The 27,964-nt window shown below is 44.0% G+C and overlaps 1 protein-coding gene across 1 annotated transcript; it reads right to left on the bottom strand.

Moving 5' to 3' along the window:
- Positions 1 to 1,514: 1,514 nt before the first annotated feature.
- On the bottom strand, positions 1,515 to 27,964 carry LOC113450217 (uncharacterized). Its single transcript, XM_087927968.1, has 6 exons — positions 27,839 to 27,964; positions 25,470 to 26,213; positions 23,024 to 23,123; positions 19,463 to 19,545; positions 16,853 to 16,979; positions 1,515 to 5,573 (listed from the first exon to the last, which is right to left on the bottom strand). The coding sequence occupies exons 2-6, from the start codon at positions 26,052 to 26,054 to the stop codon at positions 4,372 to 4,374; spliced, it is 2,097 nt and encodes a 698-aa protein (XP_087784094.1). The 5' UTR covers positions 26,055 to 26,213; positions 27,839 to 27,964; the 3' UTR covers positions 1,515 to 4,371.

The following is a 27,964-nucleotide window of genomic DNA, read 5'->3' as shown; positions in this document are numbered from 1 at the left end:
GCAACAATTAGCCAATTCCATCTTGTCCTGCAGATGTTTGTCATGGAAGGATCAGGAAAAGGGGCAGAAATAACTGCAAATTTAGTTTACCCAAGATGTTCCTTCCACTTGGTTGTCAGTTTCCTAGATTTGACAGTCCTAAATTACTTAAAACTACTTCAAAACCAGTCTAACCAACATTTGCACTAATCCATTTTAGCATGCTGTGCAAATATAGTTAATCACTCGGTGTTTGACTTACTTGGCTAAGGGGTCAGAAGCAGAAGCAGCATAGAGCTGGAAGGGACCCTGGAGGTCTTCTAGTCCAGCCCCCTGCCCAAGCAGGAGAACTTATACCATTTCAGACAAGTGGCTGTCCAGCCTCTTCTTCAAAACCTCCAGGGAGCAACTATGGCAACTTTAGGACTTCAATTCCCAGAAGTCCTAAGCTAGGCATGTTCATCATGAGCCATGCTGGCTCAGGAATTCTGGGAGTTGAAGTCCACAGCTCATAAAGTTGCCATTGTCTCCTCCCACCCCCAACGCTCCGTGAACCCAGCCATTTAAAAAAGCCCAATAGCAGACATTTAAACAAAAAATGGAGGAGATACTACCAATTTAACAAAGGCAAGGTTGGTATTCCCTATGAAGAAACTCCCACTTAAAAGTTTTTGTTTATGTATGTAAATAAAAATAAATGAGTTCAATGTAAATCAATTCATTTATTGACTTGTAAATAAATCTCTTCCCCCAATAGCAATTCTGCCATTTGATTTAATCCCTCCAAACTGTACACTCGCAAAACACCTGGCCAAGAGGACAGCAGCTGCAACTACTTTAATAAAGATCAGGAACACCTGGTCAGAGTATGTTCATGTACTGGAACAGAGCATGGTTATCAAGGTCAGCTAATGAATAGGCATAGCAATTAAGTCAGCCAATGAGAACTGTTTGTAAACTGAAACTAGAAGTAGCCTAGGCGTGGCTCTATAGTAAGCTCTGCAGTTTGGAAGCTATGTTGAGCTCTGCGTCTGTCTATTGAAGATGAAATTAACTTACTTGCTTGCCTGCTGAACTAAAGTCAAACCGATGTTTGTTTTTGAGCTCCTGAGTTGCCGCTGAAGTTACTTGCAGCACGTTTCTGAGTTTGCTCCGTGTTGGAGAAATCTACTACTAATTTGTAAAATCTACCCTGTTTCTCCAACAATATGGCCTCCCCCCATAGGAAGTCCCAGCATGTTTTATAGGTATGAAATGAAATTAAGCCCCTCCCCCCAAATTAAGGCCTACATTAAAACATGCGAAATGGGGCTTGCCGTTAGGAAGTACTTTTGTTGCACACCTGGATACGGTGCTGCCTGCATTGACCCCGATTACGAAGTGCCCCACCAACGCCGAGGTCAACCTCCAAGCCATCGCCGCTCGCCCGCCTGAAGCTGCAAGGGGGGGAAATTAAGTCATCCCCCGAAAAGACGGCCTAGCCATTTTTTCGGGGCTCAAAAAAAAAAAAAAAAAGACCCGGCCTTATTATATGAGAAACACGGTATTTATTATGTTTATAAGGATGTTAAATGAAGCATCAGCCATCTGTATTTATTTTTCTGGCGCTAAATTAACGCTGCAAAACTATGGACACACCTAAAAAGGACAATAAGGTTTACACAGCGGCCTCATACTCAGCCTAAGGTGTTATAAGCTGCAGCACATTTTAAATATTCTGATAATCCAGGTAGAACATCTGTATTCTTGACCTTGGCCACTTTTAAGGTATGTGGACTGCAGCTCCCCAGCTGGCTGGGGAATTCTGGGAGTTAAAGTGTCCATATATCTTAAAGTTGTCATGGGTAAAAAAAGACCGCACTAGAGATATAAGGGCTGTCAAGGGAATACAGGCGTTTGTGGGTTCAAATTCTACAAAAGCACAGATGTTTGAACACTTCAAGAGGGAAGATTCTGTCAGCAATTCTAATTAGGATCAATTTCTAGACACCAAAGTCAACCGGTACAGGGAACACGGTCCGACACATTGGATACACAAAAGAGAACATGTTCTAACACAACTGCCAGCTGGCTGAGTATTCTGGGAGTTGGGAGTCCACAAGTCTTAAAGCTGCCAAGTTTGGGGAACGCTGTTCTAACAAGAACACACAGTGCTTACATCCGCATATCCTATCTTGATTCACCTGTGCACCTTGCAAGCATGGAAAAATTGAACTCTGCAACCAGTGAGTAGAAAAATGACGTTTCTCACAGCGTTGTGATGTTTACCTGTCCAGTCACCAAGCAGCACTGATCCCAGCTGGAGGTTGTTGCAGCTGTGCAGACCGTTTTAAAAAATTACAGGTAGTCCCGAAGGTTCTTTTTCCAAGAGGCCAACTGGAACTTCCTGGTTTTTCTTTGAAGACATTTTGCTTCTCATCCAAGAAGCTTCATCAGCTATGAATGGAAGAAGCTTCTTGCATGAGAAGTGAAACCAGAGGTGAGTATTCAGCCGGTTATGACCAGTTCTGGAGAACCGGTAGCGGAAATTTTGAGTAGTTTGGAGAACCGGCAAATGCCACCTCTGACTGGCCCTGTCCCCATCTATTCTCTGCCTCCCAAGTCTCAGCTAATTGGCTGGGTCTTCTTTGGTTGCCCTACACAGGAGAACGGAGCTGGAAAGCAGGTTAGTGGGGTGGGGAGGAAATGGAGATTTTGCAGTAACCTTCCCAAGCCACACCCACAGAACCAGTAGTTAAAGAAATTGAATCCCACCACTGACACCATCTGTTTCAATAAGTTTAATTTGGTGCCTTATCTCTTTCTCTCTCTCTCTCTCCCTCCCTCCCTCCCTCCCTCTCTCTCTCTCTCTCTCTCTCACACACACACAGAGTATGTTTTTCACTGGAAATTCTTTTCCATTCCATCATTACCAAATCCTAGATCCTGGGTTGTGCCATGCTCCTATGTGGATTCTCTCATTAACATTCTCCCTTATTGCTTTTATTAATGTGTGAGCTACCATAGCCACGGTGGCGCAGTGGTTAGAGTGCAGTACTGCAGGCTACTTCCGCTGACTGACTGCAATTTGGCAGTTCAAATCTCACCAGGCTCAAGGTTGACTCTGCCTTTCCATCCTTCTGAGGTGGGTAAAATGAGGACCCAGATTGTTGGGAGCATATGCTGACTGTGTAAAACACTTTGAGAGGGCTGTAAAGCCCTATAAAGCAGTATATAAGTCTACGTGCTATTGCATTTTTGCACCTTGTGCCATATGGATGTACTCAGGCTAAGAACACTGCTATCCTCTCTCTTAAATAAAGAGTTGTGTGATGCCTCCAAGAATTGCTATGAGGTTGAAGATTTTACCTCAGTGAGAACTTTAATACAGAACGTCGCCAAAGGTGTTTTCCAAAAGGCAACGGGATTTTATCGGTTTAAAAAAACCAAACAATTTGATACTCATCGAAGAAGCTTTTTCAAAACTGAAGAAGCTTCTTGTATCAGAAGTGAAATGTTTTCAAAAACCAAAACAAAAGAAGAGAAAGTCCTGTTGACTTTTCGGAAAAAAACACCTTTGGGACAACCGTGGCCTGGATGATCGAGAATCTCTGTAGACACTTCATACGGAACAAAGGGTCAGGAAGAGGCTTTTAGAATTTAAATGATCTCACCTAAACCCACATATCCACAGGAATCCTGATCAAAACGCCCATAAGAAATATCTTTCCAGATCCTTTTTTGAATACATTCAGTGAAAGGTTGTCCGGCATAATTAGTTCAACCTTGCAAGCTTTCTTACTCATGACGAATGGTTTGAAGCAGGGATGAGATTCAAAATCCCAGCAACCAATTTTCTGCCCAGTTGCTGGGTTTTTCGCCTTCCCCAGAATCCGGAAGCCTCCCTTGGGCCTCTATGAGAGGGTGAAAACAGCCTCTGCCAGGCTCCGGAGGGTCTCCGGAAGCCGGAAACAGGCCCGTTTCTGGACTTCCGGAACTTCCGGTTCAACCTGTTTTTTTTATTTCCCAGAGCCTCCCGCGGATCCTGTATTTACCTGCATCCAAAATGGACCGCATAGAGACTTCTGGGGAGGGGAGGGGTGGGCGGGGCCAGCCAGTTGAACCAGATGTAAATTTAACATCCGGTTCACGCTAACCAGGCTGAACCGGCTGAATCCCGCCCCTTGGTTTGAAGTTTCCTGGCATTTATCTGAAACCTACTTCCTTACAGTCGTTCGTCTACCTAGCACCCCGAAATGTAAGGGAACAAGCCATCATGAGTAGGGCCGGGAGTTTTCCTTACAAATATAAGGAAGCGGACATCTTTAGAGGTTCTTCAAGTCCTCTCCTAGACATTTGCTTTTTGAGAACATCAGTTAGGTGCCCCACAAGCGCGCTCTTTCATATGTTTCCTCAAACATCTTGCCCTATAGAAGCTTTCCCCACTTTGATAACATTGATATGGTCATTTTCAAGTATGAATTCTTGAATGATATTAAGGTTCTCTCTGGCGTGGATTCTCTGATGCCTCTTCAAATTTCCTCTCTCGTTGAAGCATTTCTGGCAGTGAGAACATTTGAACGGCTTCTCGCCTGTGTGAATTCGTTGGTGTTTCTTCAACGTTCCCAACCGGTTGAAGCCCTTCCCACACTGAGAACATTTGTAGGGTCTTTCACCAGTGTGAGTTCGTTGATGTCTCTTCAAGATTCCCGACAGGCTGAAACATTTTCCACACTGGGAACATGTGTATGGCCTTTCTCCAGTGTGAGTCCTTAGATGCCTCTTCAGGATTCCCGTCTCTCGGAAGCATTTCCCACACTGAGTGCATTTGTAGGTCTCTCCAGTATGAATCCTCTGGTGCATCTTCAAACAGTTGGTGTGACTGAAGCATTTCCCGCACTGGGAACATTTGTAGGGTCTCTCTCCGGTGTGAATCCTTTGATGGGTCTTCAGGTTGCCCGACTGGTTGAAGCATTTCCCACAGTGGGAACATTTGTACGGCTTCTCCCCGGTGTGAATTTTCTGGTGTTGCTTCCAGTATTTGGCTTTATTGAAGCCCTTCCCACAGTGGGAGCACTTGTACCATTCCTCTTCGGGATTACACACCGGGAATCTGTTTAGTGAGTTTGGGTTAGTCAAGGTTTTCTCATATTCGGGAGAATTATTACACGTTTTCCCAAGATCGTTCAAATTATCCCCTGTTCCTTTATCAGAGATTTCAACTCTTTGCTCACTTCGGATGTGTTTCTCCTCTTGACTCCTCATGGAAGTATGCTGGTAGTTGTCCTCAACCCTTTGTGGACATTGCTCCAATTTTTCCATAGAAGATACAGGATTCAGTTCCAGTTGATAGTGGTATCTTCTATCATGTTGGGAGAATAAGGGCATATTACTCTGCTTGCACGTGGTGGCCTTATCAATAAGAGCAGAAGTAAATTCCTGTTGAAGCGAAGTATGGACGGGCTTCAGCTGCTGCCCTCTTGACTTGCAACCTTCTTCTTCCATTTCTACTTTTATTGGCAGATTCCCAGAACTAAACTTTTGATCTCTCCGTCGTTTTGATTTCGGTTCCTCTCCTCGATTCTCCGTTTTGATCTCTGTTCCCAGTCTGCTCTCTACAGAGGAAGGGAAAGAAATGTTAACAATGAGATTAGTTGCTTCCAAAGTCTTTTCTAATCTGCTTCTGAGTGATTTTTCCTTCCAATGACTATCTTTTTGGCTCAATGATTACTGGTATATTAAAATCCCTCCTGACCAGTAAACTCAACTTTGGCAGCTTTAAGGTAAGTGGACTTCAACTCCCAGTATTCTGGGAGTTAAAGTCTGCACAGCTTGAAGTTGCCAAGGTTCCAAAACACTAATAATAATAATAATAATAATAATAATAATAATATAAATATACATCACGATACATCACAAAGTCCTAAACACTTGGGAAGAGTTCGACTAGTGATTTGTGATATGAAACCCAGCATAGTTATCTAGTTTGATGTGTACACCATCATTTTTGTGTATAAATAATAATAATAATAATAATAATATACATCACAATACATCACACAGTCCTAAACGCTTGGGAAGTGTTCGACTAGTGATTTGTGATACGAAACCCAGCATAGTTATCTAGTTTGATGTGTACACCATCATTTTTGTGTATAAATAATAATAATAATAATAATAATAATAATAATAATAATAATAATAATAATAATAATACCATCTTAATAGTTCCTAGGTCCTTGATTAGGATGTGAGCTGTTGAGCTACCAACCAGCCCCGAAGGCTGTGAATCTCACTAAAGATTAAATAATAATAATAACAATAACAATAATAGAGGAACAACAATAACAATAATAAACAACTCCTGAAAGCCTGGCTGCATTATTACTTGGTTCCTTCTCAAGCTAGAGTTAGACTTCTCCACAACTGCCCATAGTTGTCAAAGGCATACCAACGCGGTGAAGGGGTTGATGGGTAAGCGGAAGGTTGCAAATGGATGCAGGTGGGCCAACACACAACCCTTCCCAAGTCCTAACTATGTGTTATGTGGAGATGCATGTGCTGCATTCTGATTGGTTGGCTTTCTGTTGGGAGGCGGGAGGAAGGCACGGCACCTTCAAGCAACAAAATGGAGCTTCTAGACTTGCCGACAAAAGGAAATTTCTATGATGTACTTGATAAAATATTACAAAAAGCAGGCGGAAACAGCCCAATCGTGGATGGAAAGTGGAAGACCTCTGGAGAAAAAAAGAGACCAAATAAACTTGATTTACATTTTTATGCTGTTTACATTGGTGTGGATAGAACAGAACACCTGAGTTAGAAGGGATCTTGAAGGTCTTCTAGCCCAACCTCCTGCTCAGGCAGGAAACCTACACCATTTCAGACAAATCATTGTCCAACGTATTCCTTAAAACTTCTAGTGTTGGAGCATTCACAACTTCTGGAGGTAGGATTAATTGTTCTGTTAGGAAATTTCTCCTTGTATCTAGGTTGCTTCTCTCCTTGGTTAATTTCCATCTGCTGCTTCTTGTCCTCCCCTCAGATACTTTGGAGAATAGCTTGACTCCCTCTTCTTTGGGGCAGCCCCTGAGATATTGGACAACTGCTATCATTTCTCCCCTGGTCCTTTTTTTCATCAGACTAGACATACCCAGTTCTTTCAACCGTTCTTTATATTTTAGCCGCTAGTCCCCTAATTATCTTTGTTGCTCTTCTCTGCACTTTTTCTAGAGTCTCAACATCTTTTTTAACTGTGGCGACCAAAACTGGATGCAGTATTCCAAGTGTGGCCTTACAAAGGCATTGTTGTTATGTTTACCAAGGGATTCTATTATGTTTAAAAGGGTTATGTCTGTAAATATGCGTGTCAACTCATAAAAATATTTCTATTGTTCTTTTCAGAGTTGCCAACAGAAAGGGAGGGGGAGAAAGGGGTTTGAAAGAGCAGTGCGGCAGCTTGGAAATCAAAAGTGCATTCCATAAATCGTTTTTCAAAGATAGTAACAAGGTGACTGAAGTTTCTGCCGTGCAAAATTCTAACTGGAGAACATGATTGATGACTCTGGGCTATGGATGTGTCCCATTGGAGAATATGAATTATGATACACCCAGGGGGTGGGGTGGGGAAACCAGGGTCAAGGGTGACAATGAATGATGTGTCTCAGAGTCGACTACACCCAGGCAGTGCTGGATATGCTAACTCCCAATAAATCCCTTTGAAGTTTTGGAAGTTTGGCTTGAGACTCATAATTTAATTAGGGGTAACTGCCGGAATCCTGACAGCGTGCCTGTCTGCTTGGATAACCCTTTGCACAAACAATACCATTACAGCCCGAGGATCTCACTCCAAGTCCTGCAGAGCAAAATTCCTTGGATTCAATCTTGGATACAGAGGGCATTACATCCACACCACACTTTACATCCCGTGATTCAGGTGTCTTCCACACCTGAAGCACAGCAGTGATGAGGAGAAGGGTCAACCAGTGTAGCCACTGTGTTACTCATAAAGGCAGCAGTCCCCCAGTCAGGAAAAAGAAGGAAGGAGACAGGAAAGGATGAGATACTGGATACTATTGTCACTCTGCACCAGGCCAGAGGTGGGTATTCAGCAGATTCTGAGCAGTTCTGGAGAACCGGTAGCAGAAATTTTGAGTAGTTCGGAGATCCGGCAAATATCCCTTTGACTGCCCCCCCGCCTCCCGAGTCCCAGCTGATTGGCTGGGTCTTCTTTGGTTGCCCTGCACAGGAGAATGGAGCTGGAAAGCAGGTTAGTGGGGTGAGGAGGGAATGGGGATTCTTCCCCCAGGACTGGAGAGGGAGTGGAGATTTTACAGTATCCTTCCCCCTGCCATGCCCACCAAGCCACACCACATCCATCAAGCCACACCCACAGAACCGGTAGTAAAAAAAAATTGAATCCAACTACTGTTATCAAGCCAGGAGCAGCTTCAAGCTGCAACGGTGTCACAATGATGAGCGTGCAACTTCAGCATTGTTGTTGCAATCTCTTTGCGGCAACGTCCACCAGAAAGGGTAGAAGTAACAAAATCCCTAAATTCTTCACAGTGCTTGCTGATGCTCACTCCCAATAGTTCTGACCATTCAACAAAACGGTTCCATTTTTACTGCTGGGGAATCCATTTTGCATTTATGTTTTGTGTTTTTGAGTTTGATACATTTTGTTCTGACGGTTTGGAATGATTTATGTTTTGCACTTTTACATCTCTACATTGCACTTCTACAACTGTCTGGTTTGGTACAGGTAGGGACTTCAACGGATAGTTAGGATTGCAGAAAAAAACCATCGTAACTAGCCTTCTTTCCACCAAGAGCCTCATATATTGCACGCACGAAGGAGGACTGAGGAAGTATCTACAGACACCCTTCGCATCCTGGACACAGAACTGTTTCAACTCCTCCCCTCGTCACACCACTATAGGGCATTGCACGCAAAAACTGGGCACAAAATCATTTTTTTTCCCCTCGTGCCATCACTCTGCTAACACCTAATTCCCACAGCACTGTTTTATGCCTAAATAGATTTACCCATGTGGTATGGCTGTATTTTTATCTTTCTCATTTGTTCCACCTTGTTCTCTTGTTGGCATCATTATTATGATTATGATTATGATTACGTTATTATTCTGGTTATTATTGTTTTGCATGTACACTGATAGCTTATGCACTGGAGACAAATTCCTTGTGTGTCTAATCACATTTGGCCAATGAAGTATTCTATTCTATCTATATTACACTACAATAGTACTAAAATAAATTACTCTATCCACCTGTGATAAGGTATTTGCGAAGTTTTTTTGCTATGAATTTTGTTAGTTTTAGTCAGAATTTTGTTAGTTTTAGTCAGCATTACTTGTTGTTACAACTGTTATTTAAATGACCTGTTGGTTTATAGTAGATTTCTGGCTTTGGGTTTTGTTTAAAAAAAATCTCTAACATTTTTATATGTAGAAAAAGGCAGAGTAAAACTTGGTTTATATTCAAGACAAAACACTGACCAAGATATTTCTGTTCGAAAATTTATTGACAGTGACATTTAAGTTGTGTGGGTACGTAGTTTAGGCAGTGTCAATTCTCTGCTACATTTACACTTTGGTGTAGTAGGCCACACCTCAACACTGCATTCTGCCAGGGCACCTTCCCTGCTGGAGCCTGGAAAAACTGCACCAGATCCTTGCAGATTCCTGCAGCCGCATGTGATGGTCTGGTGATCAATGGAAGTCAAGACCAATTGCTTCCTCCGTTCTCCCTCCTGTATCCCAGCAGATACTGAAACAGTGTTTTACAAATTTTGGTGGTGCGTATCTTGCTATCAGTATGTTGGTGGCATCGGTATTGATGAGATAATTGCGAAGAGTAACACATGCCTTGACAGTATCCGTGACTTTTATTTGGAAGAAAGTCCTTGGGCCGTCCAAGAATCCGCCATCTTGTAGCCAACATTCCAAAGAAACTCTCTATGGTCCGACTTGGCTCTCGAATGACAGTAGTTATACAAAGTGAGCCCGCCTCTCGAGACTGGGATCTGGAGGATAAAAAAATTGAACAGTATTATTACTCAAAGTATTAGATGAAGGGATGATTTCAGCATTGATCGCCCTCAATTTTGGTATCAGCATTCAAAAAAATTTGTGGCTTAAACATAAAGTGACATATAGGTAACCCTGGACTTATGACCACAATTGAGCTTAAAATTTATGTTGCTAAGCAAGACTGTTATTAAGTGAGTAAGTAGTAAGGCTGTATTGCTATTCTTCTCCTCATCCTTCCTATTACCTATCTCTTCCCACTTATAACTATAACCGTGTTGCTTGTATCTTTATAATTTATATTATTTGTTCCCTAGTATGATCTGATCACTTATTAGTAACCTATGTATGATCTGATCGCTTATTAGTAACCTATGTATGATCTGATCGCTTATTAGTAACCTATGTATGATCTGATCGCTTATTAGTAACCTATGTATAATCTGATTGCTTATTATTAACCTATGTATGATCTGATTGCTTCTTAGTAAGCTATGTATGATCTGATTGCTTCTTAGTAAGCTATGTATGATCTGATTGCTTATTAGTAACCTATGTATGATCTGATTACTAACCTATGTATGATCTGATTGCTTCTTAGTAACCTATGTATGATCTGATCGCTTATTACTAACCTATGTATGATGATCGCTTATTACTAACCTATGTATAATCTGATTGCTTATTAGTAACCTATGTATGATCTGATTGCTTATTATTAACCTATGTATGATCTGATTACTAACCTATGTATGATCTGATTGCTTCTTAGTAAGCTATGTATGATCTGATTGCTTCTTAGTAACCTATGACTATGACTAAGTATTGTATGAATGGATTGATGAATGTATTTTTTTCTTTTATGTACACTGAGAACATTTGCACCAAAACAAATTCCTTGTGTGTCCAATCACACTTGGCCAATAAAGAATTCCTATTCTATTCTATTCTGCCCCATTTCACGACCTTTTGCCACAGCTGTTAAGCGAACCGCTGAAATTAAGTTAGTACCATGGTTGTAAAGTGAAACTTGGCTTCCCCATTGACTTTGCTTGTCAGAAGGCCGCAAAAGGAGATCACGTGCCCCCCCACGCCCCCCGGGACACTGCAAACCATCGTAAATACGAACCAGCTGCCAAGCATCTGAATTTTGATCATGTGACCCTTGGGATGCCACAATGGTTATGTGAAAAAAAAAAAACCAACGGTCATTGGTCATTCTTTCCAGTATCGTCGTAACGTTGAATAGTCAAGTGGTCATAAGTCAAGGACTACCTGCGTTAGCAAACATGCAGTTTAATAAACCCACCTTTGGAATGGCTTCCTGAGGTTCACGTGCAGAGAGGAAAGGCTGTAACACCAACGGCGATATGTGGCATTTTAATTTTGTCCCCGGAAGATCACCAGGTGGTGGAAAGTCCAGTTTTGCCTTTGAGCAGGACTCTGTCAAGGTGCCTCTCATGAAAAACACCGCCTGTCAACTCATAAAATATTTCTATGGTCTTTTTAGAGTTGCCAACAGAAAGGGAGGAGGGAGCAGTGCAGCAGCTTGCAAAACCGAAACTGCATTCCATAAATATTTTCAAAGATAGTAACTAGGTGACTGAAGTTTTCTGCCATGCAAAATTCTAACTGGAGAGTATGATATGATTAAAGACTCTCGGCTATGGATGTGTCCCATTGGAGAATATGAATGATGTGTCTCAGAGTCGAATACACCCAGGCAGCACCGGCATGTTTACTCCTAATAAATCTTCTCTTTAGCTTTGAAAATCCAGCCAGAGACTCATGACTTAAATGGGGATAACAACTGGAGCCCTGACACCGCCATCGCTCCCTGGTCCATATGTACCCATGTCAACCACAGTGAATTTGTACTGGGCATCACTACACATGACCATCAGCACTACGGAATGATGTCCTCTGTACTTGAAAATAACCGCTGCCACAAGGTGGGGCTTTAATTCGTACATGTTTTCCGTCGATTGCTCTGACACACAGCGTCCAAAAGAATCCGCTGCGATGTTCAGCCATTGCTGTAGTTTGGGGGAAGGACACCAGTTCACCCCACCGCAGCTTTCCGGATGGCTTGGCCCATCTCAGTCAGAATTAGCCTTCAAGATTTCTTTCCTTTGCTTTGCCTCTTTCGCCTGTCATAAGTAACGGAGGGAGGAGGGGGAAATAGTTATCGGCAGCGAGCTGAAGGTTTGAGAAAATAAACTCTGTAAGTTGGGGGGGAGGGGAAGTTTCTTGTTTATGCTTCTTTCTTATGCTATGCGCAAGCGCCCCTCTTTATCAAAATAGGCCAAGGTCAACGGACAGATACCTCATCACCACCTGAAGATGCCCACATGACATTACCTACGAATTTCAATTGGATGGATAGTTTGAACTATTGTGGGTGGGAACATTCCCCATCACTTTGTATATGTGAGTTACGCGCTCATTTTCTCAGATTCAGAATTCCTTTGATGCTACCACTTGATTTCCAGTAAAAGATATCTGTTCTCTAATTAACGGAGTCTTTCTTTCTTGGATTTTGAATGGAGCACCAGCTGACATAGGGATACCGTCGTGGTCCCCGTCCTGTAGCTTGAAGCCACACTCTGCTAAGAAGCACCACAGGCTAGGACTCTCAGAGTCAGAATCAGAGTAGAGCTGGAAGGGACCTTGGAGGTCTTCTAGTCCAGCCCCCTGCTCAAGCAGGAGAACTTGTACCATTTCAGACAAGTGGCTGTCCAGCCTCTTCTTAAAAACCTCCAGGGTGTCACCTTTGGAAGCTATTATTGACACCAGACCTTTCCACACTGCCACATTCTTGAGCCTGGGAAAATGGGAGGGAGGAATTTCTTGGGAGTGTGTGTGGTTAGACATAATAGCATCCTTCTTCCAAGTCAAGGTCATGTTATTTCTGCACCTGGGTGAGAGGACATCTCAAGTTGGGGCGGATGGTGATTGCAGCATGTGATGCGAGGGTGGGTGCAGGGGGTGGATTTGTAATTTTTTACTTATTGCAAGGAAACCCAGAACTTTCAGGTCCAGAACTTCACAGATGTGCCAGTTTACTATCCAAATAAAACAGAACGTTTGAGAAGGTGTTTGTCTCGGAGTTATTTGTTGAAGTGGAGGTTTTCTGGAACGCTGACACCCACAACTTCTGAAGGCAAAGCTGTAACACTGGATAATTGTCCTCTCTGTCAGGAAGTTTCTTCTCAGTTCCAGATTGCTTTTCTCCTTGATTAGTTTCCATCCATTGTTTCTTGTCCTGCCCTCAGGTGCTTTGGAGAATAGCTTGACTCCCTCTTCTTTGTGGTAGCCCCTCAAATACTGGAAGACTGCTATCATGTCGCCCCTAGTCCTTCTTATCTCTAGACTGGTCCTACCCAAATCCTGCAACTGTTCTTTTCATATTTTAGTCTCCAGGCCTTTAATCATCTTAGATCACTATGCTGGCTCTTATTGGGGGACTGGGGGTGGACTGGGGGACAATGTGTGGCCCTATGTCAGGGGTCTGCAACCTTAAACACTCAAAGAGCCACTGTCGTGCCCCTGATGGAGACTGACTCTGAGGGGGAGGAGGAACAGCCGACAGGGAGTGGAAGTGTGGCTTCGGAGGTTGTGGAGGAGGCTGGGGAAGGGCAGAGGCCGGCTGGGCAGTCAGAGGACGACCCAGGCCCATCCCCTCTCCATCCTAGGGCACGCAGGGAGGAGAGGATAAGGGAGACACTGGTCTACTGGGGAAGAGAGGGCCTCTTCATGGGCTACAGTTGTGACAACTGGATAAGAGAACAGACATGCGTACAGGCAAGTGCTGGAAACAAAGCGTGGAAATATCTCCAGTTTATTGTTCTTCTCTGAGTTTGGCGTCCTTCCCAGTGTGTGTTCTGGTATCTGTGGATGTCTTCAAGCCCTTATCTTGCCTGGTTTGTGTTGTTTTTTACTCTTTATAATTTAAATGGCATTTCCTCCTTCTTCTAACGGCTTGTGTGGGAGGTTTTTTTGTCTCCAGTCAAGGATATTTGGAGCTATTTGGGAAGCAAAGTGAAGGACTAAAAGGGGCTTCACTTGTTTTTTGTGACTGTGTTTATTTTGTATCCCACGCTGGGTCATCACAGCCATTTGCACCCGTTTCCCTCAGAAAACACCGGGAGCCAATAATTTAACAGCCAGTGTGATTGGGTGGGCGTGGCCAACTCGACGTCACTCAGTCACCTCTTCTGGAATATGGAGCGAGGTTCCAACCCCATGCCATCACCCTTACCTTCTCAGGCCAGGTGAGGAGTGACGGTGAGGGGAGAGCCAGTGGCGAGATCAGCTGACAGGGAGCCTCAGCAGAGGGCCGAAAGAGCTGCATGCAGCTCCAGAGCCGCCGGTTGCAGACTCCTGCCCTATACAGAGCAGGAGGTCAGACAGCTGCTGTGGCAACATGCGGAAATACTCAGAAGTCATCTCCTTGTCCATCGAGTACATGTGGTGCCGCACAAGCAAGTTATATCCATCTTTTTCTTGCCTGGATGTATTCAGAGGCCTCACACACACAGGTAGTCATCGACGTATGACCATAATTGAGCCCAGAATGTCTGTTACTAAGTGAAACACTCATAAACATGAGTCAGTTACTAAGTGTCCGAATTTTGGTCTTTGACCATGGGGGTGCATTAAGAGTAAAGAAATGGTTGTAAGTCATGTTTTTCAGTGCTGTTATATCTTCAAACGGCCACTAAATGAATGTTGTAAGTTGAGGACTGTGTCATCTCTTTCTTTTTCCACCACCGTAGGTTGCAGCATATTCCTCGGCATGGTATTGCCATAGCTGGAAAGTGTAGGCAATGAAATTTTTCTTCAGGAAACCTGTCAAAAACCTCCGGGTTTCCTCGTCCGTTATCCCGTTCGTATTGCCACTTCTTTTCACAAAGAAATTGTCTTCCTTGCCGATTTCCGTTTCCTGTGGCCTTCTGTGTTTTCTGTGCTTTGTTGTCTGATTGTCCCCTAGCCAGAATATTAGCATTTACATAAACATAAATGCAGGAGTTATGCAACCGTCTCCCAACAACACATGCATACATTCCCTGACCAGCAGTGATGCAGAAGTCTGAATCGTGTCTTATACTAAGGAACATCAAGACAGGATGATCTTGAATTTTTCCCTCACCTTCTTCCCTGTGTTTCTGGATTAAGCTTAGGTCTTTGTGATGGCTACCTCCATATCCCTCTGTACTACTGAGCCACTTTCTAAATCAATTTGCTAACAGAAATGTAGTTTATATTTACAATATAAATTTTTATACTCTCTGGGCAGCATATAAATTTAAACAAACAAACAAACAAATAAATAAATGCTGCCCAGAGGTTTTTGATTGTGAGCTGGGAGATATATAAATTTAATAAATAAAATAATGCAAAGGTGGATTTCAAGTAAGGATGGTAAATATTTTTGTCCTGCTATATTTCCTCAACACTTTCTTCATTGTTTGGTCCAAATGACCAATAACAACACGGTATCAGAGGTGGTATCTAGCAGGTTCTGACTAGTTCTGGAGAACCAATAGTGAAATTTTGAGTAGTTCGGAGAACCGGCAAATACCACCTCTGACTGTCCCCGCCCCCATCTATTCTCTGCCTCCCGAGTCCCAGTTGATTGGCTGGGTCTTCTTTGGTTGCCCTGCACAGGAGAACGGAGCTGGAAAGCAGGTTAGTAGGGTGGGGAGGGAATGGGGATTTTGCAGTATCCTCCCCCTGCCATGCCCACCAAGCCACGGCCAGAGAACTGGTAGTAAAAATTTTTGAATCCTACCACTGCACGGTATGTCTTTTGCCTCTTTGGAGGTTAAGTAAATAGGTAAGTTCCTATTTACTTACAACAGGAACAATATAAAATATTCCTATTGAAAGTAAATAGACGATAGGAAAAACTTTGTGATTATCTACTCATTCTCTTTCTTCCAAAATGCATGTTTTCCTTACGGAATGCTCCTATTCAGAGATCCCCAATGATCTTCACTCACTGGCCGTTTCCGCAGTCTGGTTGCAAACCCCTCACGGCCCGCTAATGGACTGCAACCCATAGGCGGGCGACCCTTGTTCCAATTCACTTTTCCCTGGAGGTTAGTAAATGGAAGTAAGGATGTGGATATTTATTTATTCATTTATATGTCACCCATCTCACCCAGTGCTGACTCTAGGCGGCTTACAACCAAATAAAAACAAGACAAAACATTAAAACAATAAACATCAATCAAAATATATGATAAATATTAAAAACCAATCAATCAATACAATAAAAAACAAAATAATAACTATTAAATATTAATTTAAAAATAAACATTAAGATTAATCTTATCTCCAGACCAGTGGTGGGATTCCATTTTTTGTACTACCGGTTTTGTGGGCGTGGCTTGGTGGGCGTGGTGTGACTTGGTAGGCGTGGCTTGGTGAGTGTGGCAGGGGAAGGATACTGCAAAATTTCCATTCCCTCCCCATCCCACTAACCTGCTTTCCAGCTCCGTTCTCCTATGCAGGGCAACAAAAGAAGACCCAGCCGATCAGCTGGGACTCGGGAGGCAGAGAATAGATGGGGGCCGGGCCAGTCAGAGGTGGTACTTGCTGGTTTTCCGAACTACTCAAAATTTCTGCTACCGGTTCTCCAGAACTGGTCAGAACCTGCTGAATACCACCTCTGCTCCAGACGAGATGGGCGGCATCTAATCTAATCTAATCTAATCTAACCTAATCTAATCTATAAAATCAAATAAAAAAGAAAATAAAAAAGTATAAAAATAAAATAAAATAAAATAGTTGAGAGTCTAACCCTTGCCAATTTGACTGAATGACAAAGCCCGCCTTACTTAAAGGGCCAACGCTTCTCTGCTCTGACTGGAGAGCCTCCCAGGCCATCCTCTGAGCATCAGGCTGGACCAGATTCCACTTGGCTGCCGGCAAACAAACTTCTCCTTCCTTCAGGTCTGCGACCTCCTGCAAAGAGTAAGAGACAATCATTCCCTTCCCGTCCAATTCCACTGCAACAGAACGGAAGCTTTTACCCTCACTGTAAAACCCCAAATTATTTAAGGTAATTCCTTTTCTGATCTACATTTATTATAACAAGGATGGAAGGGATCCTCTATATCAGGGGTGTTCCGGAACCCCCCGGAACCAGCCCACGGGCTGCTTAGATCTGGCCTGTGGGGTCGCCCTGGAAACAACAAAGGGCCGGCCTGCAGTGCCTCTGCCAGCGAAAATGGAGCTCAGGAGGGCTGAATGCGGCCCTCTCGAGCTCCGTTTTCGCTGGTGGAGGGTTGCAGGAGGCCATCGCAGCCAAATGGAGCTCTTGAGGGCCGCGGGCAGCCCTTCCAAGCTCCGTTTTTGCTGGCGGAGGTTTACAGGAGGCTGAGCAGCTGAAACGAAGCTATTGAGGGCTGCGGGCAGCCTATCCAATCTCCGTTTTTGCTGGCAGAGGTTTACAGGAGGTTGAGCAGCCAAAACAGAGCTCGGGAACCCATTTTCCCTGGCAGAGGGTTGCAGGAGGACATCATAGCCAAAATGGAGCTCGGGAGCCCATTTTCCCTGGTAGAGGGTTGCAGGAGGCCATCGCAGCCAAAATGGAGCTCTTGAGGGCCGCGGGCAGCCCTTCCAATCTCCGTTTTTGCTGGAGGAGGGTTACAGGAGGCTGAGCAGCTGAAACGGAGCTCTTGAGGGCTGCGGGCAGCCTATCCAATCTCCGTTTTTGCTGGCAGAGGTTTACAGGAGGTTGAGCAGCCAAAACAGAGCTCGGGAACCCATTTTCCCTGGCAGAGGGTTGCAGGAGGACATCACAGCCAAAATGGAGCTCTTGAGGGCCGCAGGCGGCCCTTCCAATTTCTGTTTTTGCTGGCGGAGGGTTACAGGAGGCCGAGCAGCCAAAACGGAGCTTGGGATCCCGTTTTCCCTGGCAGAGCACTCACTGTCAACTCATTCCGGTGTAACTGCTAGAATCCCTGACACTCGGGCCACTATAGGCGCCGACCAGAGTAACGTTGAGATCAAAATCTGTTAGGAATAACAAGGTTACCTAACGTAATTTGGGTAAAATAATATATATAAACTATGATAGTAAGTGTAAGTGTGTGTCACTTTAAACTGCAAAGCATGTAATTTTGGGTGCGGTTGTGAAACCGCCATAAGAGGGAGCAAGAGAACCTGCTGGTTTTGCTGGATTGATGGTTTGCTAACTGCATGTTCCCTGCTGCTGAGTTTTTGAACATCGAAGGAAGAAAGGAGGTTTGACTTCTTCATATCTCTACTGCGAGGAGATATATTACTGGACTGATATTTGTAAGTTTACTGACCTCTCTTTTTCGACACTGGAATTTGCAACTGAATAATCCCCGGACGGACTGAATTAGTGAATGATATATGGACTGTTTGACTATGCTATAACTCTTACTGGAATAAACTATTTAACTAGCACAGTGTATCTGTTTTACTGAGTGTAAGCTACAAAAACGTTTATCTCACATATTTTGCCTGCCTGCCTGACTGCGGTGCACATTCTGCTAGGGTGTATCCCTAACAAAATTTTCCCAGGTGACAAGCTCAGCGTCTTTAAATGCTGAGCCACGGTGCCCTTCTCATGCTAATATTACATACACACAGGATCTGTGGACTCTGTCCACCAATGAGTTGGGCTGGCAATATATAAACCAACAATGTATGTTTGTAGCTTTAAGACAAAGTTACTGTGTTGATTTGTACTATGTTCCGATTGGTTGATTGTATTGTGAATTGCCATAAGAGGGAGCTAGAGATCATGGCTTGCTCTCTCTGACATTCTGTATCTCTAACATTCTGTTGCTATCTAAGGTTCTCTGCTGTGCTTATACTTTGATATCTTTGTTTAGGCAACCGGAAAGAAGACTCTGTAATTGGATATTCTTTGGACTGTTAAACATATATGACCTGGACCGTTTATTGGACTGTGCTATTTCTTAAAGTAAACTTTAACTCAATTTAGTGTATCTGTGTGTGTGGCTGGATAATTATTCATAACTATTCTCATAAATGTTTCCATGTGCATATCCTTGTTACTCAAGGGTTATTCTCTACATATCATAACAGGATTCAACCGGTGTTACTACTGGTACGGTGACTACATGCTGCGCGCATGTGTAAAACCTTAGGCTGTGCTGCCCGGACAGCTAAAAAGCACTGCACGCAGGAGTGCAGCATTTGAAAAGCCTCTTTTCCCCCTGCTTTTTCAAGCTCCGCTGTGCTGCGCAAAGCAGCGGAGGTTGAACAAGCAGGAAATAAAGGACAGGTAGGAGCCCAGGCAGGCGGGTGGGCCAAACAGCAGCAAACACAGAACCGGTTTGGTGTCTGTTGCTCTTCAGAGCTACCGGTTCTTTAGAACCGGCCAGAACCGGTAGCATCCCACCCCGACACACACACCATCACTCCAGTCTGGTGCAGGGCACACCTACCTCTCTCCAAGCAGTTTGGACCATCCCTAATCTTTCGGAAGGAAGCAATGAACCGGGAGCATCTGGCAATTCAATTCCAGGTCCTGCAGGATGTGAAAAGAAGACATTACAATAAGAAGGTGTCAACTTAAGCAGCTGGACACACAGCTGCCCACAAGGGCCCGTTGTGTTGTGAACCAGGAAGAATGTCCCAAAGGTGCTTTTTTCAAGAGGCAACTGGACTTTCTGGTTTTTCTTTGAAGACCTTTCGCTTCTCATCCAAGACGCTTCTTCAGCTCTGACTGGATGGCGGGGAATGGAAGGATTTATACTCCTCGCAGACAGTTGGTCATTTGTATTCTTTTAGTGAATCGTTAAGGTCACCTGGAGGTTTATCTGTGTCCTCAGGGTCACCTGAGTGGGTGCAAATTGTTAGGAATAACATAGGTTATCTAACGTAGTTGGGGTAAAAATAATATATATATAAACTATGATAGTAAGTTTAAGTGTGTGTCACTTTAAACTGCAAAGCATGTAATTTTGGGTGCGGTATGAAACCACCATAAGAGGGAGCAAGACAACCTGCTGGATTGCTTGCTGACGATTACCGGTTTGATGGATTGATGGTTTGTTAACTGCGTGTTTCCCTACTGCTGAGTTGCTGAACGTTGGAGGAAGAAAGGAGGTTTGACTTCTTCATATCTCTATTGCGAGGAGATATATTACTGGACTGATATTTGTAAGTTTACTGACCTCTCTTTTTCGACACTGGAATTTGCAACTGAATAATCCCCGGACGGACTGAATTAGTGAATGATATACGGACTGTTTGACTATGCTATAACTCTTACTGGAATAAACTATTTAACTAGCACTGTGTATCTGTTTTACTGAGTGTAAGCTACAAAAACATTTATCTCACATATTTTGCCTGCCTGCCTGACTGCCGTGCAGATTCTGATAGGGTGTATCCCTAACACAAATGGATGTGTGAGCTTCTTGGAACTGTTGAAAGGATTGTCTTGTAGATTGGAGACAGATGATGTCGTATCTCTCCCCCTCTGTTGATGACATAGATAAACCTCCAGATGGCCTTAACGATTCACTAAAAGAATGCAAATGACCAGCTGTCTGAGAGCAGTTATGACTTCTTCCATTCCTCACCATCCAGTCAGAGCTGAAGAAGCTTTTCGGATGAGAAGAGAAAGGTCTTCAAAGAAAAACCAGAAAGTCCAGTTGCCTCTTGAAAAAAAGCACCTTTGGGACACCCATGACATGGATGATGGAGAATCTCCACTGAAAACCACCAATCTTTGCAGAAGGAATTTTGAAACTGAACAATGGTGAGAAATTGCCTCTCTTGCCACCCTCTTTCGTTTCTATTTTAGAAACTGCTTTTTCCCAGTTTTAGAAACAGTTTTTCCCCCCTACATATACCAATCTAATTCCTTTTCAAGGTGGACAGGATATACCCTCCTTCCTACATAGATTGGGCCTGAAACCTCTGACTGAAATATGCCTTGACATTTGATCAAGGAGTTCCGCTCTTACCAAGGTTATTGCAAGATTCTTACAGAAAATACCGATCAAATCAGGAAAATAAATAAATACTTAAAGCGATGGTTTCTGATCCAAATCAGGCTTCCGCTAAACCAGTGTTTTTCAACCTCGGCAACCGAAAGATATGTGGCATTTAACTGTTGTAAATATATGAGGTGAATTTTGATTATGGGACAGCGGAGATGCTGTGACAATCGTAATTGTGGGGATCGGTCATAAATCACCTTTTTTAGTTTCGCTCAAATTTGAATGGTGGCTAAATAAACATTTGTATGTCAAAGACAACCATTTTACAATCAAGGTGGTACTTAGAAGGTAAAGATAAACGTTCCCCTCACACATACGTGCTAGTCGTTTCCGGCTCTAGGGGGCGCTGGTGCTCATCTCCGTTACAAAGCCGAAGAGCCAGTGCTGTCTGAAGACGTCTCCGTGGTCATGTGGCCAGCATGACTAAACACCAAAGGCGCACGGAATGCTGTTACCGTCCCACCACTATTTTTCTACTTGCATTTTTATACATGCTTTTGATCTGCTAGGTTAGCAGAAGCTGAGACAAGTAATGGGAGCTCACTCCATTATACTGCACTAGGGATTCGAGCCACCGAACTGCCAACCTTTCTGATCGACAAGCTCAGTGTCTTAGCCACTGAGCCACCACGTCCCTCACGAAAATCATAAAAGGGGGCAAAACTCACTTAATATATTTCTCACTTCACAACATGCATTTTGGGCTCAATTGTGACTGCAAGCCACCATGTCGCTTGGTACTTATATTACACCTGATAAAACCTATTAAAAACATATAACTCGTTAACTCAAGTAAAATTCAACAGTACAAAGTATAAAAGTTAGAGAGAGCTGTCTTTAATGCCAAACCACAAATTCCCACTGTGTCCCATGGGCAGCTAAAACCCTTCCAGGACAAAAATGGCCTGGCTCTATAATCCTTGCTCTGGCCACCACCTGTCTGAATTACTACAATGTGTCCCACATAGGTCTTCCCCTTGGAAACTGATCAGCCACTGTAAACAATGAAGTAAGTGGTAGCAAGATTGTTATCAAACTACGCTTCCATTTTGGGGGGAGGGGGTATTTGTGTTATATGTGGAAATAACATATGTATTTGCCTGTTATACCTAAGAAAGTATAGAACCAAAGAGACTCCATTTTTGTTCGTAATGTGACCTTCTAGAAAGATATTTGAACACTTATATAAGCATATCATGTTTTGTAACGCGTTATGTTCTAAAGTAAATGTCAGGTTTTTGACTGGAACATGGGGGTTTATATTTTGGTTTGAGAATTAATGTAAGAGATGCTAGGGTCATTCTGACCTGAATGGAACTGGTTAATGATCCATTGTGTTCAGAAGAACATAACAGGAAGATGCCATGAGAACAAGGGTGGTTTCCAAAGAAAGGGAAACAGGTGATACGCTATGGGTGTGGCGTAGGGAATTACGTAGTTGGATAGATTGTGAACCCAGGAAAGGGGCAGAGATTGTATATTTGAACCTGTATATATATATTCCCCAGCCATCCTGGGAAAGATGTCCTCTGCTATGAGCAGAATTCCCTTTTGCAAAAGCTTAATAATAAAGCTCTTATTTACTGTTTCCAGTTGTGTTTTGTGATTTTCTTACAATTTGCGTTTTTTTATTGTGTTTTATTGTACAACTGCCATGAGATCTTCTCGGTTGACATTTTTCAACTTTGGCAACTCTTAAATGTGTGGACTTCCGTTCCCAGAATTCCACTGGGGAAAAGTTGAAGTCCAGACATCTTAAAACTGCTGCTGAGATTGAAAAAAAGAAACAGCATACTAAGCGTATCTTATAGCCATGCCGAACATTGTTCCTTCAGAATTTGGCCATTCCAGATTTGGTGATCCACCTAACTTATTGCATTTATCAAAATTTGTTCTTTCCAGGAAACTTGTCGAGGTCAAGAAATCTGCCCTCAGTTTAAGCATCCCACAATGCAGAAGGGATTTGGTGTTTGCCCGTTCCTAGGGCATTCTTACCCAGCATACCGATCTCCACTTCGACATTTTCTCCCTTCACGGCTTCTAAAGGCTCCTTCTCCGCACATTCGAAATTGGCAGGTTCTTCATTTGGTGGCCCCTGAAACAGGGAAGGCAAGTCCTACTCAGAACAACAGGATTCATTGTGCCAAAAACAGGAATCTGTTCAGGAATAGATCAAGGGTGTCAAACTGCAAGCTGGGTTCTTAGATCTGATCCACGGGGCTGCCCTAGAAACAACGAAAGACCGGACCGCGGTGCCTCTGACAGCAAAAACGAAGCTCCGTTTTCACTGATGGAGAGTTGCAGGAAGCCATCTCAACCGAAAATGGAGTGCCCCCCTGAGCTCCGTTTTCGCTGGCAGAGGGTTGCAGGACACAGTCCCAGCCGAAAATGGAACACGGGAGCCCATTTTCACTGGCAGAGTGTTTGGGCCACCGCAGGTGTCCATGATACGAGTGATGTCAAGATGGCCACGTCCTCCCCCAGCCACGCCATGCCCTCCGAGATCAAGCACAACCCTGAGGCGGCCCTCAACAAAATCAAGTTTGACACCATTGTTGTAAGTGAATCACTGCAGTTGTTAAGTGGATCCAAAGACTCAGTTCACTCCCTTCATTGACTTGAAGCTTGCCGGGAAGGGTCACAAATGGAGATCCTGTGACCTAAGGACATGCGCCTGTTGTAAACACAGGCTGGTTGCCAAGTTCCCGAATTTTGATCATGTTACCATGGAAATACTGCACGGCTCATACGGGCAAGCCCCCATTGCAAGTCACTTTTTTGAATACCATTGTTAAGTATGAACAATCGTGATATAAATGGCTGTGAGTCAAGGAACACCTGTACAGAACTTTACAGATTAACAAAGTTAGTCAGATCCTTTCTGATAAATAGCAGTCCAATCTCTTCTTGAAAGCCTCCAGGGATGAAGCTCCCACAACTTCTGAAGGCAACTTCTGTTCCATTGGTTGATTGTTCTCACTGTCAGAAAGTTTCTCCTTATTTCCAGGTTAAATCTCTCCTTGTTCAGTTTCCATCCGTTATTCCTTGTCTGGCCTATAGGCGCTTTAGAAAATAGCTTGACCCCTTTCTCTCTGTAGCCTCAAATCTTGGAAGACCGCTATCCTGTCTCCCCTGGTCCTTCTCTTTACTAGACTAGCCATGCCCAGTTCCTGTGACCGTTCTTCATATGTTTTAGCTTCCAGTCCCTTAATCATCCTGGTTGGTCTTCTCTGCACTTTTTTCTAAAGTCTCAACATCTTTTTCTATAGTATGGTGACCAAAACTGGATGCCGTACTCTAGATGTGGTCTACTCTAGAGTGGTATTAATACTTCACTTGATTTTGATTGTACCCCTCTGTTAATGCAACTTATTAATGCATTGACTTTTTTGGCTGCCACCGCACACTGTTGGCTCATATTTAATGGGTTGTCCACAAAGACTCCAAGATCCCTCTCAGTTACCGCTACTAAGCCTGGTTTCACCCAGTCTACGTGTGCTGTTGGTAGCACCGTGTTTAAGTTCTGAAGTTAAGCACGGGTGAATAGATAGATTATCAGGAAATCCCACAAAAAAGATCATGCAGTCACTTCCGTTCAGTTTTAAAGAAAATTTTGTGGATGTGTCTTAATACGTAATCAATATATTGATGTCATTGGGTCAAATTAATTAAGAAAGAGAACACATAACTACATAAAAGGCCACACTTGGAATACTGCATCCAGTTTTGGTCGCCAGCATGTAAAAAAGATGTTGAGACTCTAGAAAGAGTGTAGAGAAGAGCAACAAGGATGATTAGGGGACTGGAAGCTAAAACATATATAAATATGTTCGCTGGAATTGGGGATGTCTAGTTAAATGAAAAAAAAAGGACCAGGGTGACAGGATAGCAGTGTTCCAATATCTCAGGGGTTGCCACAAAGAAGAGGGAGTCAAGCTATTCTCCAAAGGCCCTGAGGGCAGGACAAGAAGCAATAGATGGAAACAAATCAAGGAGAGAAACAACTCAGAACTACAGAGAAATTTCCTGACAATTACAGCCATTAAATAGTGGAACAATTTGCCTCCAGAAGTTGTGAACGCTCCAACACTGGAAGCTTTTACGAAGAGATTGGACAGCCATTTGTCTAAAGTGGGGTAGGGTTTCCTGACTAAGCAGGGGGTTGGACTAGAAGACCTTCAAGGTCCCTTCCAAGTCTGTTATTCTGTTATATGAGTCTTAAATTACAGGAAATAACAACAATAATGATTTTGACTGAACGAAAAAGGACTTGGAAGAATTAGCCAGCAACAGAACTTCAGAAACATTGGCGGTAGTGTTTACAATCCTCATAATCACTAAAACTCAAAATAGAACTACATCATTCCCTGTAAGAATTCTAAGTGTTTCTAGCACCCATTTGAATCGTGAAAAGACCAAGACTGATATCAACAAATCATACCTGACATGCTTCCAATTTGGTCCCTTTCTGACTCCGCAGGAAGTCCTCCACCAGAGCCACCGCTTGGGAACACGTGTCCGGCCTCCTGGGTTGAACCCAGCTCTGGAGCTTTGAAGGCAGGCTGGCCAGGAACTGCTCCAGGATCAGCAGCTCCAAGATCTGCTCTTTGGTGCGTCTCTCCGGCTTCAACCACTGGTGGCAAAGTTCCTGGATCTGCTTGTAAACCATCCGAGGGTCTTCCACCTCCTGGCAGGAGAACTGCCTGAAGCGCTGACGCCGGGCCTCCATTTTGGTGGCTTCCCCTTTCAAGATGGCGGCCTTCACCTTCCCATAGTTCTCCCGTTCTCCCATTTCCAGCTTCTGAAAGGCCACTTCGGCTCCTCCGCTCAAGGCTGGCAGGAGACAAGCCACCCACTCTTCTCTGGGCCACTGACAGGCTTGGGCCACCTGCTCGAAGGAGGCCAGGAAGACCTTGGGGTCTTCCCAGGGAGAAGCTTCCGACATCTTGGACTTGTCACCTCCTGGGTGAACCGGTTGCAGTGTCTTGAGGAACTGCTGCCATTGTGTCTCCCAGCGCTCCTCCATCCCAACGAACGGGGACTTCTCGTTCCTCTCAAATGAGCCACATCCCGGTTGTTTAGAAGTTTGAACTGCAAAACTCAACTCCTTGTTGACTCTCCTTTACTTCTGGAGCTACTCTCTTGTTCACTAGCAGTTCTTTCTCTTCTGAAGACCTTCGTAGATCTAAAATTTAAACCATTTTCAAATTAGATTATTTTCACCAAAATATTGTTAAGGGAACGCAACGTTTCCAGGTCCTATCACGTTCTGAAATTATTACTTAATAAAAATAAGAAAACAGATAACTGTCTTCCCTCCTTCTTGTCTGTGTTAAAATGAGATCTTTGTTGCTTTTCAATCCATTCCCCAATCTATCTGAAAGAAGTCTCACCAATAAGCTAACAAGCCCCATTCAGTTACCCCACAAAATATAGAAAGCATATAAAAGAATAATCGAATTTAAAAACATTCAGAACTTTAAAATCTAGGGGTTCTATAGAGATTCTCAATCATCCATTGGATATTTTTCTCCAAAAGGCAACTGGATCTCTGTGGGTTTTCTTTCCTTTGAAAATGTTCTCATTTAAGGAGGAACTGAAGAAACTTCTTGGATGTGAAGTCAAACATTTTTAAGGAAAAACAAAGAAACAAGAAAGTCCAGTTGCCTTTTGGAAAAAAGCACTTTTGGGAGTTTAAACGCTAGGCTGTCTTCTCTGAGTCCTTGGTGCTCTAGGACAGGGGTCTTCAAACGTGATAGCTTTAAGACTTGTGGACTTCAACTCCCAGAATTCCTCCTCCAGTCATGTTAGCTTAGGAATTCTGGGAGTTGAAGCCCACAAGTCTTAAACTTGCCAACTCTGAAGGCCCCTTGCTCAGTCTAGGAGAGAGGTCTCTAAACTTGGCAACTTTAAGACTTGTAGGCTTCAGTTCCCAGAATTCTGGGAATAGCTGGCTGGAAAATTCTGGGAGTTGAAGCCTTCAAAAGTCTTAAACTTGCCAAGTTTGAAGGCCCTTGTTCGAGGACCTTGTATGAACAGTCTGAACTGATGATATTACCTAGTCAGGTAATGAGACGTTTGCAAGCAAACCACCACCACCTCAGAGAATATCAAGGATCCCAAAAGTTTAACCTGGAGTTAGGGATGCTCTCTTCTTATTGCAAAGCTCCTACTTTTGCAAATCGAAGCGGCCTTGTATTTTCACAGGGTGAAATCATACGAACTGTCGGCGGATCCCCCGATGAAGGGCACGAACAGTCAGATTAAAATCTCTTTCTCTGCATCTTTATTCGGGGCCACGGAGGATAAGGGAAGCGCGAAACGGCCGGTCCCCTTTATCTCTCCCCAGCAAGAGCTCCACGGAGCCCGCAGGAAAGACGGATAGAAAAAAAGGGAGGGGGGGCAAATCTCCCTTCTTTGCACCGCAGAAAAACACGCGTTCCCCAGGCCGACGAGACCCCGGCCTGCACCGCTGAGCTGGAAAAGCAAACGAGGCGCGCACCTCAATGCCACGGGGTGCAATGCAATGCAAAGCAAATAAATGCAATGCAATGCAAATAAATGCAATGCAATGCAATGCAATGCAAATAAATGCAATGCAACGCAACGCAACCCGCCCAGGCTCCTTTGGGTTCGGGGATGATCCGAATAGGGGGACCCGCGGGATCCCCGGGGAGGAGGCCTCCCGGTGCAACGGTTTTCCGCAGCTCCGGAGCAAACCTCCGCCTTCCCCGCCCAGAATTGCAAGGCTGGAGGTCTCTAGGTAGCACACCCACACCCACACCCGCCAGCCAAACCCCCGGTCCGTACCGGCAGCGGCGGGACCCGCGCGGCTCCTCTCCCCTCCGCCGCCGCAGCTGCGCCCATCAATCCCCGCCTCGCTTCGCCTTGACGCTCCGCCGCTGGATCGGCGGAAGGGAGCCCGCGGGCGCCCCC

The sequence above is a fragment of the Pseudonaja textilis genome, chromosome 2, assembly GCF_049901715.1.
Source record: "Pseudonaja textilis isolate UNSWEBS1 chromosome 2, rPseTex1.2, whole genome shotgun sequence".
Lineage (NCBI taxonomy): Eukaryota > Metazoa > Chordata > Lepidosauria > Squamata > Elapidae > Pseudonaja > Pseudonaja textilis.
The sequence above is the reverse complement of the archived record's forward strand: the minus strand, read 5'-3'. Positions and strand labels throughout refer to the sequence as shown.